We start from the raw sequence: 19950 nt of genomic DNA on the forward strand, positions 1-19950 counted from the left end.
TCTCCTCAAAGAAATACTACTTCAGAGATTAAAGAAGTGCTTGTTTATTTAACAATTTGACCAATCTCCAACAATGGAAAATCTAATGGAAAATACTTACAGGGGACCTACTAGCAGAGGTGCTGCGTGACAGACATTGTAAATAGAGACTTGGGGGGGGTTAACTTTAATATAAACAATAGAAGCTTAGCCAAAAGGAACAAAAAATAACTGAACTAAGCAAATACTTAGATCATAAATACCAACACTTAGAATGTTCTCAGGTGTTAACCTTAGAGCCTGTGTTGGAGTCCTGTGGTGAAGCTTTAGCTTCTAAGAAACTGCAAAATTAAAAATAAGCAACTAATGGTATAAAATAACAAAACACATTTATATTACATACACTAAAGAAGAGTCAGATACTAACATGAAAGCCAAGTTCTTCGTTCATTTGATGGGTCAACTCCTTTATGGTTAGTAAGTAAAATCATGTATTCAACTTTACTGCTTTGGGGAGGAAGGAAAACACATAAATTATTTCTTCATCACAGTTTAAAAAGGCAAATTATTTAAGGACTATTTGTATTCAAGCTAAATAGTTGGAATCATGATGTTACAGGCTTTTTATTCAAATGCAAAGAATTTACATTTACCTACCACCTCATTAAAGTCAGATGATAGAGCTGCACTATTTTCCTTACATTATTCTTTTTCCCCCCAATTAAAATGTTTCTTCCAAATGCATAAAAGAATTCTGAGGCTTACAGTATTTTTTAAAGCTCACATTGGCTCTTTTTCAAGTCTAATGTTGGTTACTGTCTAAATCTCCAGAGGCCAAGTGGGTGTAGGAGGGTGTTGGTGAACAGCATTGTGTTTCCGAGGTGGGGGGGATGAGACTCCCGGTATACACAGCTGTGATGAGCAGCTCTGAAGAAAATCACATCTCACTAACATAATATTTTTGTCAGCTTGGCTCATTCTGGCCATGACTCCGTTAATGTGCACAGAGTAGCTGCTCTGATGGTCAAATCCTTTTCCGGTACCAAAGCTCTCTGGGTTTGATGCAGCCGCTGTTTGTCTCCCATTACGCAACAACACCAAAGGCTGAACTGTTCCCCGAACCGCAGTGTGTCCTTTCCCTCTGTCCTTTCCAAAAAAAAACCTCTCCAAACCCTTTCACAACCAGGGGCAGGGTACACAGCACCGTGCCTAGGGCAGGATCAGGCGCTGGTTTTGCCAGAGCTCCAATGAGAGCGTGTGGCTGCAGCTTAGGGGATTATGAGCACGTATGTGCAGGGCAGTCACATGTGCCCACAGTGTCCAGTGCCACGCTGAGGGCACCACGGCCGCAGCAGCTCCCAGGGTTTACTCTGCCCCAGAAAGAAGACACTGCACTCTCTGCTGAGCTCACTCACAAAAGGGACTGGCGTGATGGGCAAAATGTTTCTGCGACAGCAAGGCAGTGCCTCCCAGGTGAGATTTTAAGCAGTTCTCCTTTTAGATTGCTTTTGGTTTTTAAGAGCCTAGAAAGAATTTACATAAACGCATCTAAGCCTTGCATCAGTAGAAATGAATAGTGCCGTCATTAGAAAACAATGTTTGGGTTTTAGATAACAGTTCTTTAGGGAAAACATCACTGTTTGAATTTGCCACACTCCCACTTTTATCTGGTTGGCCAAAACAAAGTTATAGTTGCTTTTCTTGTGCATATCAATTTTCATGCACATTAGGCTTGATTTCTCACTGTTTCTTTAGGCAATAACTATGTGCTTTAATTTTTTTTTTTATTGCTCTGAATATACAAGATCTTTATGTTTCTATATATTAAATCTAGAAGTATTACAGAAGTATAGCAGAGGAATTGATCAAAAGTTAATCCAATTAGTCTTTAAGAGAGAAAAAAAGTTCTCTGTGAAAGTGTGATCCTTATGAATCTTTCATTCGTAGGATAGTAATGAACATGCAGCAAACCATACTGTGAAATATTGCTGCAAAGCAGACAGACACAGCGGTAACTAATTAACTAATTAATCACAATTAAGTAGCATTTCCATTTATATTATAAAAGAAGGTAAGCCAAAGGCAAACTTCAAAGCACCAAAAATTTTCTAACTTTCAGCAGACGCTTTGAATAAGCAGAATGACTGCTGTCCTTTTAGCCTCCATAAGCATTTTTAACTACACTAATCACTGTGATTTTTTGCAAATCTGTTTTCTACTGTATGTAGCAGAATACCTACTCTCCCTTAGGGCTCTGTCAGCTGAACTTAACTTTGTTCTGATAGAAATGCTAAAGCAGCATAAAAGGCAGCACCCTATTTGTCATGCCAGCATCACATCTGGCACGGGTTTGATTGGCTCCATCATTTAAGTCTGAGCAGAAGTCCATGGATTTCTACACAAGTCAGACTGATTCTGAAGTGATGCAACAAAGTCAATCAAATGTCTGGTCAAAGTGATTCATGTAAACATCAGTGTTTGTGATTAGCACATCAGACTGATTAGTCTGAACTCCTGCATGTAGGATCTGAGTATCAGAATATTCTGCATATTTTCCACAACAGCCACAACAAGTAGAGCTCATTTAGGTGAAGACAGACCATCAGCCTCCAGGGGTCTCCCTACAAACTGTGCTTTACTGTTCTCAGCACCCAGTGCCTGTGTGGGCTCTGTCAAAACAACCATTTATCAATCATTAGTAAGAAACTGGCTCTCTGACAAACTAATTACTCCTCAGGCTTCCACCCATTAGCACAGGAGGAAGCAGATTACACATTTATTTCTGTGGTGGGCTGACCTCAGCTGGGCACCAGGTACCCAGCAAAGCCACTCTCTCACTCCCCTCCATGGCTGGACAGGGAGAGAAAACAGAACTCAAGGCTCATGGGCTGAGAGAAGGAGAGGGAGAGATCACTCACCCATTACCATCCTGAAAAAAATAGACTCAACTTACAGAAAAATGAACTCATTAACCATCAAAGTAGAACAGGGTAATGAGAAATAAAACCGAACGCCTTCCCAAAAGCTTGCCATGCAAACCCAATATATCAGGGCTCCTGCAGTAACAAAGGTGCTACAGAAGTCATTTTTGCTCCCTGAAGCTGGCAAGACTTACTAAAACCAGCATGTTACCTATAGAGGACACTAAGAAATCTCTATAAAAAGTCTGTCCAAATTTTTAGAGAGTTAATTGCTGTATGGCATGTGAATGGATACACTGCAGTTAATAAGCATTAGTACTTATTTCCATGTCATTAACATGGCTGTAATTCCAGGAATTTGTACAAATTCTAGCCATGGCTTTCCAGAACATCATGGAATGGATGCGGTGTGGGCAGCAGATGGCTACTGGTAGTAGACTCCAGGTGTGACTTCACAGATGTTTTTGTAATGGGAGGCTTTAGGTTTAAAGAGTCCAGGTTTACAGAGGTCTCAGACTCCTTTACACATTTCTTCCCACAAAATTACTTTGGGGTTTTTTTTTGCCCTTGGAAACATTTGTCCAGCCTCCTGTTGCCCTGGAAAAACAATACCCATTAAGAGTACCTAAGGAAGCATCCCCACCCACAGGTCTGTGGAAGGATGGCCAAGGACTCAAATGAAATCATCAAATACTTAAACCTGTCAAACTATTTCTCAGCATCCCAGAACAGAACGTGTTTAAGGGTTATTTTGAAGTTTGATATATACATACAGCTGCAGTATGGAGTGGGGAGTCTTAGAAGTGGGGAGTCTTAGAAGAAATTGAGTTTATTGGTAGAACATTTTGGTGACTAAGGGATAAAAGCTCCTTGTCACTGATAAAGTAGAGCAGGGAGTGGCACATGGCAAGCAATAGATGGACAAATCAGAACTCATGCATGTCAGGAAGATCTCTCAAGCCCCTGGTAAATGAAAATTCTTATTCTAAATCTTGCCATCTAATAATAACCTACTTAGATCAGCATTAATACTATACTAGACCCCCTGGAATGTAAATTTATAGTATTTTATTCACACATTATAAATGGAATAAGATGTAATCAGTAATTATGCAAGTTCATCCAGAAGTCAGCTAGAAAATGCTATTTCCTTCACCAAGCAGTGAAAATTAAAAGCCACAGGAGTGTCAGGAACAAGATGTCTCAGACTTGCCAGCAATTAACAGAAAGATATGTTTATCTCCAGCGGATGTGACAAATTTTGAAGTCATTTCAGCCTTAGTACAACTCTGAGGGCTGATTTTTCCCTTCAAATTCAAACTAGTTTTATAATTCTTCTATATGCTATCTGATAAGGAACTATGTCAATATTTCTGCTTTTACTGGAAACCCTGTGGTCAGGGTCTGTTCCACAAGAGTTTCCTCCCCAGCCAACGTGATGCTCTGGCTGATTAAGTCACCGAGTCAGCTCTCACCAGTGTGTCTAATAGGAAACAGCATTATGTTATAGTTTCCAGGAAAAGTACCATCTGTGCCTCCTGCCAGGCTCTGCAACTGGCACCAAAAGATCTCTGGGGAATGTTTCTGTACTGCCAAATTTCAGCAGAGTTCCCTGAGCACGGGTGAAGCTGACAAACAGCGGGGGAAGATAAGAACTGCAGTTTCCACCCTGCCAGCTCACAGGGCCAGCTCATTTACACAGTAATTCCAGCACAGGCCGTGCACCTTTTGACACTCTCTTCCTGGAATAAATTCAGTCAGCAAAGCCCAGAATTACCATAATTTGCATTCATTTTGATTGGTGAGAATCTGCCTTCTTTACTGGAATGATGCTGATTTACATGAACCAGAAGTACAAACATTCCTTACCTAGAACCTGGGCAATTCCAAAATGCTGGAAATGCAGAGATCCAGCACCTGCTCTCTGTGCAAATGACCTGTTTGCACTTATTAAAGACATTACCTAAACAAATTTTACCATAAAACTGTCTTTTATATTATCTCAAATATTAGAAAGGACTCAGCAGAAGTTTCTATGATATGATGATCTTTACATAAAAAAACAGGAACAAGTAACTTTCATGAATTTTTTCCCACAAACCAGTCTTAACTGACCTGTTGCTCTACAGTTTAAGTGGCTGTAGGCACTGGGGGCAAAACTTATATTTAAACATCAATGATTGCAAGTTATGAAAAATTTATTAACAAAATCACCCACTGAGTCTATTAAGTTCCTGAAGTCAGAATAAATGAATGAAATAGTTTGATTAAAAACTGTGGGATAAAGTCCCAGCTGCTCTGAGCATCAACATCACAACAGTAAAGATGCCTTCTGAAGGAGTCTGTACCCCTTGTTAAATCCACTGAGTTGCAGTACTTCATACTAAAAGAATCTGCAACTTACATTCAGTTTTAAACTGAAGGAATTTACTTGCTTGTATGCTCTCCCAGAAACTGAAATCTTCTCTATTTCTAAATTAATTTTTTTTTTGTTTCTGTGGCTCACTAGTTACAAGCAGCCTGAAAAATCTCACAAAGGTTAAATTTTTTTAGAAGTTTGTTTTCAGTGAAGCAGTTAAAAGAGTTAATACATATACATAACAACTTTCAGTCATCTTGACACTAAATGCTATTTAAGGTTGCTGGTACTTAGTTTTAAAGTGGGATAACTACATCAAAATCAGCTTCCAAGTGCTCTGAAAACATGGAGCAGAGCTGCAGCAGTGCTAACTGGCTGTTCAGCACTCTGAGTGGCGCCATCTACTCTGCTGATGCTTAAAAGCTGTCACTTCTTGTATTCCAACTGGTCAACTTTATAAAATCCAGAACTGGAAGCACCTTACGTAAGCTGATTTTCTAATACTGCACTCATTCTAATTATTCCTGATATTTAATACGCCATAAGTTCCTGGAAGTGAATAGGAATACTAGGAAAATTACTCAGGCTTTGTTTTGCATATAGCTTAATCTTTTTAAAAAGCATTATCTAGTGGGTATTAGAGCATCTCCAAATTGTATCTCATGGCATGTGTAAAGTCATTCTTCCTGATGGAATCCTCACCTTTAGAGCTGAAAAAAAATAAGGTATTTCACTTTTTGCAGTGATGAAGTCTTTAAGTACTAAAAGCTCTACTGTCCACTCTTTAGTGCATTCTTTCTCGCTGCACAGAAACATTTAAAAAGAAACAATATCTCATGTTTTCCATATAGAGGCTGTTACAGAATTCAGTGATAAAGCTAAGTCAGGAAGGGGTGGAGCAGCACCATCAGTGCCACTCATCCATGCTGGGACAGGGAGAACTTAACAAAACAATGCTGAGTTTGTGGAGTTAACCCGTGCAGAGCCTCCAGTGCAGCTGATCCCCAGCAGCTGCCAGGAGGGCACAGCCACTGCAACCCAGCTGCCACAGAGGCTGCACTGCAAAGAAATGAACAGCACAAAAAGGCAGGATTTACCTGGAGTGGGAGATGTGCCTGGCAGATAGCATCTGTGTCTGAAAAAGGGACTCCTCCAACATAAATCCTTAGGGGCTGCAGTGCTGGGCTATCTCCTCTCCACAGAACTTCCACCCCATGGTAGGTAGTTTTTACAACCTTCCAGAGCACCACAACACTGCCACTCTCCAGCAGATCTAAAGGGCTCTTAAACACACCATTTAGCAGTTTTGATTATGGTTTCCAGAGTAGCTGATCTTTTTTATCTTCCTTTATTGGAGTATATTGTCTGTTCTCATAAGCTTTAAGCTGCTTAGAAATTGAGAGGGAGAAAGAGAAACTAAAGCAAATACAATTATTAATTTCTGATGGATACACACATTGTTCTGAGCAACCTTCTATGAACTCTAAAAACAGAAGAAAGTCCTGCAGTTCTAACCTATTAGAGAATATGCACATCCTAAAAAAAAAGTTGCCATACCTTAAAATCCAGTTTTCTTCCTTCTTCCAAACAAAAAGCCCATCTGAACTCATTTCTTGATGCTTAGTGACCCATGGCAGCAATTTGCAGACTTACTTTTGACATGGCCTTATATGAACTCAGATTCCCAAAGAGCTGAACAATCTAAACAGAGACCAAATGTGCAACTGACATTGCTAATAACTATATTACATTAATAATTTTACATATTATTTATATATTAAATAATAACAATGCTAAATAACAACAACAAAAGGTCAAAACAGGAGGGAAAAAGCATCTGTTTAGCAGGTTGCCAGGAGGCCAGGGCAGTAAGCAGATTATCATGGCACAAGTGGGATCCCAATCACCAGGTAGCTGCTATGCAAATGATTCACCACAAAGATGGTGCTCACAGAATGAGAGGATAAACAAATGAGAAGGGGGTTGCCAACATCTGTGGAACAATAACAAAGGTCTCCCACCCATAGGAAGGAGCTCTGAAGACAACATACATTCAGAATTTCTGGAAAAGCAGAGTGAGCAACATCAAAGGGGGACCAATGCAAAATGCAAAGACCAATTTCAGGAACACGGGTATCTCTGTACTCGTGCCACGTGCAACAGAAATGCACCCTTACAGTTCTTGAGAATGTAATCTTTGCTGCTGATCCAAAATACCAAAGAACAGCCTGACATATCCCACAGAAAAGTCACAAAGAAGAAGTGAAAGTGTGTCACGCTTGGAAGCCCTGTCATCATTTGGATGGGATACCGTGTGTGTGTGTCATATGAGCAAATGATGATGGGAGGTGCAGTGTTAATTGTAAGGGAGTGATCAGGGAGAGATAAAGATGAAAACGTTGGCCAGGCAGATAGGAAACTCAAGGGGTATTTTAGGAAATCAGGAAATGCACATAAGAATTTATGCATGGAGAGAAGGAATGTTAAAGGAAAAACATTGGTCCAAAGGAAGGCAATTACCTATAAAGCTGGAAATGGGTTCACAGCACTCAAATTGTGCAGAATCAAGTGGGAGTAGCCAAGAGTTGGGTTACGTAGGTGAAAAATCCTGGGTTTACTTTAATTATTAATTATTGCGATGCTGCTATTAAAGCAAGTTATATAGCAAAGGGAAAGGGTTTAGAAAACCAAAACCTGAGCCTAATGAAGGGTGAAATCAGCAGGACCAGAATGTTGGGTGACTGCTCTTCCATGAGCTGACTTGCCATGAGTGGCAAACCCCTTGTTCCCTTCCTTTTCGACTGACCTGTCCTTGCTTTTTGATTTGTACTTTTTAAAATATCCAACATAGGCTTATTATATTCAATGCTACTTTGTATCAATTAACCCTGTTGTTTGATTGTGCCTTCTTTCACCTTACATTGCACTGAATTAACCACATTTTAAATGGAACCAGTATCAATTATGAACTTCCCCTGCCAAACTGGTCAATGGTTGCACCACAAAGACATAAATGACAGGGTTGGAAGGGGCCTGTTTTTCAGCCCAGCCCCCAGTATCGAGCAGGATTTTCCTCTCCACTCATGTTAAAAGCATTTTATCTGAGCTGTATCATTACATTATAAACAGCAGCAACTCAGCAACTGCATGAGAAAAGTATATTCCTACTTGCTTGCACTGCTGCATTTCTCCCCCTCACATCTAACCTGAGCTATTTAGCTTTACTTTTCTGTATGTCCAGCCTAGAAGTCATTTGCTAATCCCTATGGTATGTATATAAGCTAGTAAGCCTAAAGAAATGTCATGCTACCCAGACTGAGAGGGAACAGCAATGTGACACTTCACTCTCCAGCACTTAAGAATTCAGTGTGTTCTCCTTGATGTACAACTAATTGTAGGTTTCTAATTTTCCAAAAAAATTGGTCATCCATTATTTAAAGTTTTAAAAAATAATCCATAAGTAATATTCAGCATGCCCCTTTCAAAAAGCACCTTTCAAACCCTGATGAAGAGCTGACAATCTACTAAGCCATGGTTTATATATATATACAGCACTTCTGGCCATGATTTTTAGTTTGCTCAGTCTAGATCTGAAGCAAATCTGTGCTGCCCAGCAAAGCTCTGTGTATGGCCCAGCCTTCCCCGAGGCAGCACCAGGTTTCAGTCTGTAGGAACTGAGATCCTGTGGGAACTCAAGAGGACGTGACAAAGGTACAAGTGTTTGGCATGTTCAGAGACTTAGCTTGCTGGCAACAGCTTTATTAGCTATGTACTTTGCCAGCTATTAGTTTATAATGATACCACAGCTTGTGAAAACACACTGAGAGGTCAGAAAAACCAGGTAAGAGCTACATCACACATAGATGATAATAGAGCAAGTAGACAAACCATGTGTTGTATAAACAAAAAAATCTGCAGAGAAAAGAGACAGTGCTGCAGCAGGATGAAAGGTTGGATTTTTAAGTCAAATAAAACAATCCAAGCGTAGAATGGTCACGCTTCAAACTCTTACCCAACCTGCTCTGCAACTTAGTGCTGCATTATGAATGGAAATATCTGAAAAAGCTTGACTGCAGCTATGGTCTATGTAAGACAACTGAGCAGAACTTCATTTTTTTCTCATTATTTAAAGTTCATTTTGTGGCTCCTTTCTAAAATAATCTTTGCCACCAAGCGCTGTCAACTTCTTGTGCTGTGTTGCAAGAAGTTTTTTCTTAAGTACTTCATGGACATTGTTATCTAAATAAAACCACCTTCAGCTTTAATGGAGTGTAAGGAAATTGGCTTTTGGCCAAGTATGAGCACTCTAAAAGTGCTTCTACACGAATACCTTTCCTACTTTGCTGTTTCCCTGGTAAACTTAGGATGATTAAAGTCCTTCCAAAGTTCTGAAGCACCAAAAATGTGATGCCACAGTTTGTAAGATGAAGTTATCCACAGCACACACAAAATTCTCTCTGTGGACTGTCTATCGAACAGGAACAGGGGAATTTTCTGCTTTTGGGAGCTGCAGTGGTTTTCCAATATTTGTAATGAACATTTACATACAAACTGTGGTCAGATTGAGTAACTCAAGACAAGCAGGATGACCGTTTTTAGACTTCACAGGATACTCAAGAGTTGGAAGGGACCCACAAAGACCTAGTCCAGATAAATGGCCCATATGGAGATCAAACCCACAAAGTTGGTGTTAGCATCATGCTCTAAACAACTGAGCTAATCTCAGGTTTTGTGTTTTTCCGGTATTTATTTCATATACAGCTGCTTATTTTTCCTAATGAGGGATACTACATTGGTGTTTATTTGCTATGGAATAAAGCTTCAGAATTTCTAAATATAAGACAAATTATTTTGAAAAAGGCAGCTCTCTGTTTGGGTTGGTAATATCAGTTGGAAACATACTTCAAAGGTAGTCCCTTTTCATTAGTCTGAGGAGTTTCCATATAAACAACAGAACAACCACAGGAAAAAATTCATTATGGGATAAATTATCAATCTGCAGTTCAAAAGCTCTTTCAAGAAGTGATCCATTTTAAAGTTGTCTTAAATATAAGCATTCACATCTATTAACTGCAAGTGAAATGCAAATATCCTTGAGATTAATCAACTTTTTTAAAAAGGAAGCAGAATAGAACTCGTAACACCACCACAAAATGAGGGTTATGTTGTAACACCTTTTCACAACACCAAAACCATCTCCAAATTCAAAGTAAACACTCAGAAACTTTTCTTCCTACCTTGTTTTAAAAGCTAGTTTATGTTAGCCAACACCACAAGAACCTGTGCACTTTGTAGTACAGGAATTTTTAAATACCGATTGTCCAGGATATATGGCCTATGAAAATGAAACCTCAAAGCTACATATTCTCATCCTGAGTTAAAAATAAACCCACGCTCTTGAGTGAAGGCTGTTGACTGCACTTGCAGGGAATGGCACGGGCTCTGCAGCAGCCCTGCAGAACCCCAGCACCGATGACAAAACCATAACAAACCTGCATGCCCATGGATTTTAAGCAGTAAATCCGAAACCCAGGGACTACAAAGCGAGCTGGATCCAACAGCTCCGAGCACAACCTGTCACTTCTTGAAACTGGCTGTAAACAGGGGAAGGGAGGGGCCAGGCGCCTGCCAAGCCAAGCAGAAACTTGTGAGTAACTTAGAGAGGCAAAACAAGTGCAGCGCAGGCAGCGGCTCCCAGCGCGGTGCCGGGCCAGCACCATGATCCCCGGGAGAGCCACGCCGGGGCCTGGCGGCCGGCTCGGTGCCTCGGGAGGGCGGCTGGGGGCAGCGGCTCACGGGAATTAAAGGTGAGAGGCGGCGGGGCCGCCAGAGGAGCTGCGGGCGGGACGCGCGGTGCCGCTGCCCCGGCGGGCGGGCGGGCTCGGATCCAGCGCGATCCCGGGGTGGGAACGGAGGATCCGGACAGCGCTGGGGCCGCCGCAGCCGGGGCACTGTAAACAAGAGGCTGCTGCAGCCTGCACTTATGCAACAGAAGGGAGCCGGGGCTGCAGGGCTGCCGGTGAGCGCGGAGCGGGCGAGCCGCGCTCCTGCACGGTCACTCCGGGAGCGAGCCCGGCACGGCAGAGCCGCCCTGGCACTGACAAAAGGCACGGCCGGGGGCGGGATGCGAGCGGGGCCTGCACTGCACACGGAACAGGGTCAGTGCCTTCGCTGGTAAGTCAGCATTCAGCACCGGGGATTGGGGCTTCAGCCGCAGAAATACCTCACCTGGGAACTTTAAAGTCACCAAGAAGGTTTTCCGAGAAAGTATTTTAGTTTTGGGGCTTATTTTTGCTCATTTCAGAGGTAAATATCGTCACTTTCCTAAGATTACTGTTTAACAGAATGAATGGCCTGCCACTTCTGTCATTAAAACAGAACTGTAGTGTTTAACCGCACTTGGAGGACATAAAGAAAAAATAAGGGTAATGACTAAAACCATTTGTGAAACCAGACATCCCCCTGCTCTGTAAAATACAAAGCCTGATAGGAAACACAGTTGATCTTCTGAGACAATATACAGGCAAGTTATTCAGTGGCTGATGTAATTCAGTCTGGAGTAATCAAAGCTACATGCTTAAGGATAAACCTACATAATGGAATTACGTGATTGTACCCATGTCTGTGCTTAGTCACCTTTGCACTCACCAGAATACATATATTTGCAATATCTAGTTCCAGTCTGCTGCTTGGCTTGAATCGAGTCATAACAGTTCAATGAGATGTAGTTTTGGTTGCCTTCAACTGTGAAAAAACCAGTTGTTCTTTTTCTTTCTTAAAATCTTAAACCAACAGATGCTTCCTGAAAACAAACGGGGTTGTTATCGGTGCTCAAAAATAGAATGAGGATAGATAGACAACATAAAGATATGATATGGTCCGCTCAACACAACAGTATAGCTGAAGAACTAATGTGAGAAAATGAACCAAAAAAAGTCAAGTTTTCCCACAAAGGTGAAAACAACCTTTGAAAACAATAGAACTTCTGGTGCTGCCACAGAAGCCAGTTCTCTGAGGAAATCCAACATGGGACAGTGGAATAAATATTTGCTTGCCCAGCTAAAATTACTGTATTTTTAGCCTGACTTTTGGCTCAGCTTATGTTATTTAGAAGAAAAATGCACACAAAACAACTGCAGTGGGAAATAACACATGGAAGTTGACACAGTTTTGGGACAAATTTTGTACTATGGCTGAAGAGTCAGAGGATTAGCACCAGGGAGATGCAGTCACGTACTGTATGCTCACAGACCCCACACAGTATAATTTAGCCACCTGGTTCATGGAGTATAGCATGTTGTCTAGTAGCATTCATTTTCATTGCACAATGTTTATTGTGGATTGATTAAATCTTGCTCTCCCTCTGGAAAGAATCCAGGTACGTGTACTTACACTTTGCTATAGGTGCTGACAGAGGAGCACACAAAACCACGGGAGTGTGTGACGGGCAGAGTACGTGACACGGGGAATCACCTGCTGCACCAGCTCTACACTGCCCCTGAAATGCCATCAGTAACAACCATGATTTTAAGGCTCTGCCTGTTTTGAGTTGTACTTTAGAGATTATTTCTCATTCCTGCATTTTGGAAAGCAACTTTACATGACTGCTTTGAAGTTCACTTGGTTTCAGTTAAAATGCTATCTCTACTGACGATAAAGCAAAGATGGCTGGGCTACAACTGCTGATAGTAGCATACTTTTTAAAGAATTTGAGCTATTTTGAGAGGAAATGATAGCTGATTCTTGCCTTTTGGAAAGTCAGGCTGCCCTGATATTAGGTTCCCTGGACTACAGAGGTCCATTGTTTTTTTGAAACGAAATGGTTATATGGTAGGAAGTCTGAATACAAACTGACCTATTTAAAAAAAAAAACAAACCCACAACAAAACCAACCCCCCCTTACACCTCATTTCCCAGTATCCTCTAGTCTTTGTCAATTTTATCAGTGATCCAATACACATCCACCATACTGCCTTAGATGTGCCTCCTAAGAAACTTTTTTTTTAAGGTAAAGCTTATTTAAGATGTTAGGAGATCTCTATTTCCCATCATACTGTGGAGATTTGTGCTTCAGTTTATATCCTTCTACTCTTCAGTAGTTACCTTATGTACTTTTAGCTATATACAAGGTGCTGTTTGACAGTTGTCAAAAAATTGCATAAGTATTCATATATACATCAATACTTAATGATAGTTTACAATTTCCTTCTGTTGAGTGTTCTGTATCAACTGATTTGCCACTAGTTTCATTTAAATCAAAACTGCAGAACATGTATTAGTATAATGAAATTTTGAATAACTGTTTACTTTCTTCTAGACTAACAACATCAGTTATGTGATCGTATAATCTTGAAGTTCAAAATGTTTTCTTCACAGTACTTTGCATTTCATTTCTGATGTAATATTTTAACAATGCTTTCACTATTTCTCTCTCTACAGAAAAGCTGGTAACCAGCAAAGAAGACACAAAAGCTAAAATCACTATGTGGAGCTGTGAAGCCTTAATCAACAGTACTGAGAACAGTGAGGACCAGCATCTCTGCCATGACTTTGACCTTGTGCTTTCCATCTTTTCCCTTCTCTACCTCATTATATGTTTCCCAATTGGCCTTTGTTACAATGGCCTGCTGGTCCTAGTTAACCTCTACAACAAAGCTACTATGACTATGCCAGATGTGTACTTTGTCAACATTGCCATTGCCGGCCTCATCATCAACACTCTGGCACCAATGTACCTGCTGGGTCTTGCCAATACAAAATGGGCCATCTGGAATTCCAACAATGAAGTTTATATTACCTTCCTTATTTTATTCAACGTCTCATCGTTGGTTACCATGTACTCTACCACTCTGCTCAGTCTGGACTACTACATTGAACGTGCCCTGCCCAGGACTTACATGTCCAGTGTGTACAACACCAAACACGTCTGCGGGTTCATCTGGGGCGGGGCCATGCTCACAAGCTTTTCATCTCTCCTGTTCTATGTCTGCAACCACGTGTCCACCAAAATAATCGAGTGTTCCAAGATGCAGAACCAGGAGGCAGCGGATGCCATCATGGTGTTCATCGGGTACGTCGTGCCCGCCATCGCCGTTCTCTACGCGCTGACGCTGATCCTGCGGATCCGCAAGGAGGCCACGCCACTGGATCAGGACACTGGGCGCTTGGATCCCTCAGTGCACAGGCTGCTGATTGCCACAGTCTGCACACAGTTCACCCTCTGGACACCCTATTACGTTATTCTCTTGGTAAGCACGTTTACTAACCTACGAGGAAGAATTCCAGATGTAAATTCCATTCAAATATTACACTTTGCCACGATTCTGTCAAAATTCCTGGCTTTCTCCAGCAGCTTTGTCATGCCTCTGCTCTACAGATACATCAACAAAAACTTCCCCAACAAATTACGCCGTTTGCTTAAAAAGATACACTGTGGGAACCAGGGGTGTTCTCACGAGCGCACAGTGGTACAGCAGGTCATGACATAGGTGTGACCCAACCCCTGGTGCTCTGTGACTGCAGCACTGGCTGCTCAGTGCTGGGACTGTGACGCTGCTGTGTTGGCACTCAGAGACGTGTGAGAGTCCCAACCAAGAGGCTGGAAGGAGCTTCCATTGCAGTTGAATGCAAGAGTCTTAATTTTCCAGTAGTTGTTTGCTGAAGTGGTGTGAGGCTCTGGCCTGTGTGCTGCATTACCTGTGACATCAGATACCTTCAGTGCACTGAACTGCTGACAGAGGATAAACTCTGTTTTCATGGCTCTGATCTTCCTCTCTGAAGAAATCACTAAGCAGTTTATTGAAGTCTTGACTGAAGACACAGCACCTTGTATCTTGTATAGAAAAAGGTATTACCTTGTTTTCTGTACAAAGAAGTGATAGTGCTATCCTTGATGAAGTAAATAGAATTTTTCAATGAAGATTATATAGTTGATCTTTACTGAAGATCATATGACCCAATTATACATGTCCAAATAGTAAATGTTAATTATAAATTAAATTATTTAATTTCTTTCTCCATCACTGATTCCCCCTCTGAAAGAGGCCTAATTTACTTTTTTCAGAAATTATTTTCTCACACAAACTAACCTGTTTTAACATTTATGGTAAAGTGATTTTTTTCTTTAAGCTACAACAAATAACAAAAATGTCTTTTAATTTTCCAGTGCTTTGTTTGTATCCTAAAACATTTCAGGAATTCAGAAATATTTATTAACTAATTCTGACGGAACTCAGAGATGTTTGTTCCACATATTAAAATGAAGGACACAGTGGTTTACAAAGTTAAATCAGAATTTAACTAGTAAAGATTGTCTGGCTAAGTGTTATGGTCCACATATGTTCATGTAACAAGAATAATTATCTTAAAAAATAAATATGTTTATGATTAACATTTTGTATTTTCAAGGGATATGTTTGCAACAAGTAAATTAAACTCTCTTTAATCTAAGACATCACTGGAGGTTTGGAAACCATATAAAATTCCTCAATATAGGAATCCCAGTCAGCATCAGCTCTTTGCTGACCTCTCAAAAAAGCCTTCCATTGGGATTCTTGGATACAAAGTAAAGAATTTTACTGATTATATGAAATACGTGAGAAACACAGACATGCTGCAGGAAGCACATAAACAGTTAGGACAACGAGCTACACAGCACTGACCCAAAAACTACCTGTCCTTGTGCTGCTGTTGCATTAATGACAGGAGGGGACAGGAAGGGGGTGCAAGTGGAGCTGATGTTCTCCCACTGGTGTGGGGCCCCAAGACATTTTTGTCACTTGATTCATGAAACAGCGTCATTTCATTGCTTAATCTATTACAGCACAACTCAAATTCCACATGACATCATTAAAAAAATGTGACTTTTCAAGCTTCTGGCATAGAAAAAAACATGGGGCAAGACCAGAATTGAACCCTTCCCATTGCTTAGAGCACAATCTTGTCTGATAACTGGCCCTAGGCTGTCAGCAGAGACACATACTGAAGTTCTGTGAAAAGAACTTTCTGAGGAACAGACCTTTCAGATCTTTTTCCATCAAGCAATTTCTTCCCTTAGTCATCTTTGCTTATCTTCTTTATATACAATCATCTCTAAGTTATCAACATCCTGGTGGAAGACTTTCCATTAACCTTTACTTTTTTTAAGAGCTTTTCATATTTTATTGGATATTTTAACCCTTAAAGCCTACAGAGTAAATAATCTATTTCTGTGCTGTTTTCAGTTTTAGTCTGTTGATGAAAACCATGTTAAGGTCTTAAGCTGTTCCTCATTGCTGTGTCCAACTCACTCATTGAGTGCCTCTCTGCTGACACACATGATACTGGCTGCTTTCTTGGTTTTGCCCACCTTGAAAGATTTTCTGTGAATTTCTACACATCTTGAGCACTCAAGCTCACTTCCACACAGAAGTGCTTAAGAACAAAATCTTTCCTTACAGCTGTCAAGTAAACAGACTCCTTCTTCCCATCTGAGGAAAATTAGGTCTCTTAATGCACCACATGAAATCTCTCACGTAAAATCTGTTAAAGAAATTCTGTGCCATTATGCAGGAGGAGTTCCAGCAGGGAGGAACTGGCTTATCTGGTGTGAATAGAGGCTTTCAGAACTGGGACACTGCCAGAACAGTGCAGCTGAGCAGGCAACTTTAAGTGCAATTTCAACTTCCATGTTGCTTCCTTACTTCCATTTCCTCCTTCTTTTAAGGCATCTGATTTTCTGTCTCTAAAAGAATTGTTGCCTTTATTTCTGTTCCTTTCTCTCAGTGTTAAATTCTCAGTTTCAGGTCATGGCTCTTGTGTCATTTCTCTTTATCATTTTTCACTTCTCTGCACAATTTATTTAACTGTCATTTCTCTCCCATCCCTGCTTGCCTTGCACACCTGGTACCATTCAATGCTCATGTTTACTTCATCACACTGACTCCTTTACGATGATCCAAATCTTACTCAGTGATTCAACATTACAAATTTATGTAGTAAAATGGAAGCTGCTATTGAAGAGATGTAGAAAGACAGATTTTTATGGAACTTACCCATGGGGCATCCGATCTGATTTTTTCCTAATCCTTTTTACTGCAACAGAGCTATGGATGTTTGTCTGTATCCTTGATAAACACTAAATGTGATGGCAATCACAGATACAAAAACTTGGATAATTTAATGAACAAGACTGCTATCCACTCAACCTCTTAGAAAAGTTAATTTGATTTATTAGTTGCCTCAAAGAAACTGTGCTGTGGATCTGCCTTGCTGCTGTTCTCCTAAGGGAATTCTGAACTTAATTGCAGCACCCTCATCTGGTATCTCTGAAAGAGCAGCATCCCAAAAAGAGAGAGCTTTGCAGTATTTATATAAAGAACAGCAGAGGAGCAAGTGCAGTAAAATACTTAAGGAAATACAAAGTATCATAAATTAGGAAGAACTTTTATGGACAAACATTTAATACACAAAGTTCTCGAGAATGGGGCCTTTCCATTTCAAATACCTGAAGGTTGCTGGTGACTGTAAATAGGGGCTTATCTATTACACATTTAAATAGATATGAATAAAAATACTGTATATATGCAAGATAAAAATCAGCCTACTGATGTAAAAAGAATCTGTAAAGAGTTTATTAAATTATTTCTAAAAGTGTGTCATTTAAATGTAAACCTCTGAACAGGAAGGTGTACTGTATTCTTCTGTATGTATATAATGTGTACTAGAAAGTAAGCACTAGTTAAGTGCCATTATTAACAGTGTTATTTTCTCACAAAATTAAACTTAATATTTGAGTTGATTTATGGCTTACAGCCTTCTTGCTGAACCGCTAATTAAGTCCAATCAATCAACTAACAAAAATGTCATGTTCTGCTTCTATCTGAGTTATTAACACAGCTAGCTCAAGACAGGTTCTTGCTGACCAACTTAGTAGAGGTCCTAGTTTCAAAAGTTTACATTTCAGAATCAAATTTTGTTGGTCTCTGAAGATGTAATTTCAGTTAATGAAAGAAGGTGATCAGCCACTAGAAATCTTATTCTGGTTCTATTACAATGAAGAGATGTGGACTCCAATATCATGTCAAAAAACTACAGAAATGGACTTTATGGAAAGCTTCATAAAGGAAGTACTGACTCATAATACATTCTCAATAAAAAGTGTTCAAGTGTACATGGTCAATAAAATGTGTGATTTTTTATTTGCTCTCTTGATAAAAAGCTGTTGTAGACAAAGCTAAACCTATGTGGCTTCACTGAATCAAAACATAACAAATTGCACAACTTGGATGTCAAATTTCCAGGCCTTAATTTGACATTATTAAAATCTCATTTTTCATCAGCATGAAATTGGCTGGGAATGAAAGCTAAAAGGCACATACTCTGCCTTTTTTCAGAATAAAGAATCCTGCAATTAATGAGGCAAAGTAACAGTGCACCTGGAGATCAATGCAAACATTGGCCACATCCTGACAACTTCCTTTCCTTTGTGCTGCCACAATCAGCTTCCTGCAGAAATTCTCTTGGTTCTCAGAACAACATAATAAAATAACCCACACCTCTGGCATCCCAAAGAAAACACAGCTTCTAAAAATCTAAGATACTCTGTAACACATTCATTGCAGTAACTACTGCACATAGCCAAAAGATTACTCCCCATGGATCAGTTCATTTACCCTACATATATGTAAATATTTTCCTGGCTGTGCTTTCAAAATTATTCATTTATTCCCTTTCGGTGTTCTGTGAAGCATAGGAAGACAGTAGTAACAGCAAACTCTATTTAAAATGATTACTGGTAAACTCTTTTAAAAAACCCTCAGTCCAAGGCACTTCTAAGTTTTAAGTCTCAGTCAGAAATAAATGAAAATGGCAACTGTCAGAGTGGAAGTTGCAATATTCCACCATTTAATCAAAGCCTAGTCTCTGACAGGATGCCCTTACTCCCACACAGTGCTTTCCAGGGTGTTTTCTTGAAGAGGAGAGCCAGCGTCTCTAAACAAGTACAGAGCAGTGATTTCTGACCCTTCATTCCACAGAGCTTTTGGATACGACCAACAAAAAGGTGTTTCTCAGCTGGATTAGTAAAACCCATCACATACAACACAGACTGAAGGATCTTCAGTGAGAACAGAGTTAGTTAATAAGCAGCAAGTTCACAAGCTCACAGGGTTTTGAAGAGTGAAAAGCTACATAAAAGCAAATAAAAAGGGCTGATCAGGTACAACAAAGCCAAGATGTTTACACCAGTACAAACCAGGCTGACAACCTGAATCTGCCATTATCTGTCAGTACAGAGACATCACAGAAGTCAACCACATTTTGGAGCACTCACAAAAAATACTCACTCAACTACTATATAATAGGAGAATATTTTCCCAAGGTTGGGAAGAAAATATGACACTGCTACCACAAACCTCAGAAGGAAGTTTAATTACATCTGCACCTTTTCTTTCCTTCCTTAAAACTAAGATTCAATTAAATTGGTTTTGTGCTGTGCATCAGTGATGCCCCATTTATCACTGCTTAATAAAAATGAAAGCAGCCCAGTGTCTGGGCTGGAGACCTCGTGAGCTTCACTGCAGCAGCACAGGACTGATGAGACCAAGAAAAGCAGAACCTGCCCAAGTGCCACTCTCAGTTCCACTGTTTGCTGAGGACTCAGAGAGGAATTGATTCTTGCCTAAGTTTCTGCAGCTGTGAAGTGCTCAACGC

At 40.3% G+C, this 19950-nt stretch overlaps 2 protein-coding genes across 4 annotated transcripts in view; one reads left to right on the forward strand and one right to left on the reverse strand.

The window, feature by feature from the left end:
* The window catches only part of GPR146 (G protein-coupled receptor 146), a 48725-nt gene extending 30316 nt beyond the window's left edge, over window positions 1-18409 (forward strand). Inside the window, exons 1-2 of one of the 3 annotated variants that reach the window (XM_066561126.1) lie at window positions 1358-1452; window positions 13699-18409. In XM_066561126.1, the coding sequence (XP_066417223.1) occupies window positions 13743-14747 (1005 nt within the window). In that variant the 5' untranslated portion in view covers window positions 1358-1452; window positions 13699-13742 and the 3' untranslated portion in view covers window positions 14748-18409. Of the gene's footprint in view, window positions 1-1357; window positions 1453-10938; window positions 11067-13698 lie in introns of those variants that run through there. The other 2 variants (XM_066561125.1, XM_066561124.1) reach the window with 2 other exon arrangements.
* C16H7orf50 (chromosome 16 C7orf50 homolog) overlaps window positions 1-19950 on the reverse strand; it is a 120176-nt gene that overhangs the window by 61230 nt on the left and 38996 nt on the right. The window lies entirely within an intron of this gene.

This window comes from Molothrus aeneus, chromosome 16, assembly GCF_037042795.1.
Source record: "Molothrus aeneus isolate 106 chromosome 16, BPBGC_Maene_1.0, whole genome shotgun sequence".
Lineage (NCBI taxonomy): Eukaryota > Metazoa > Chordata > Aves > Passeriformes > Icteridae > Molothrus > Molothrus aeneus.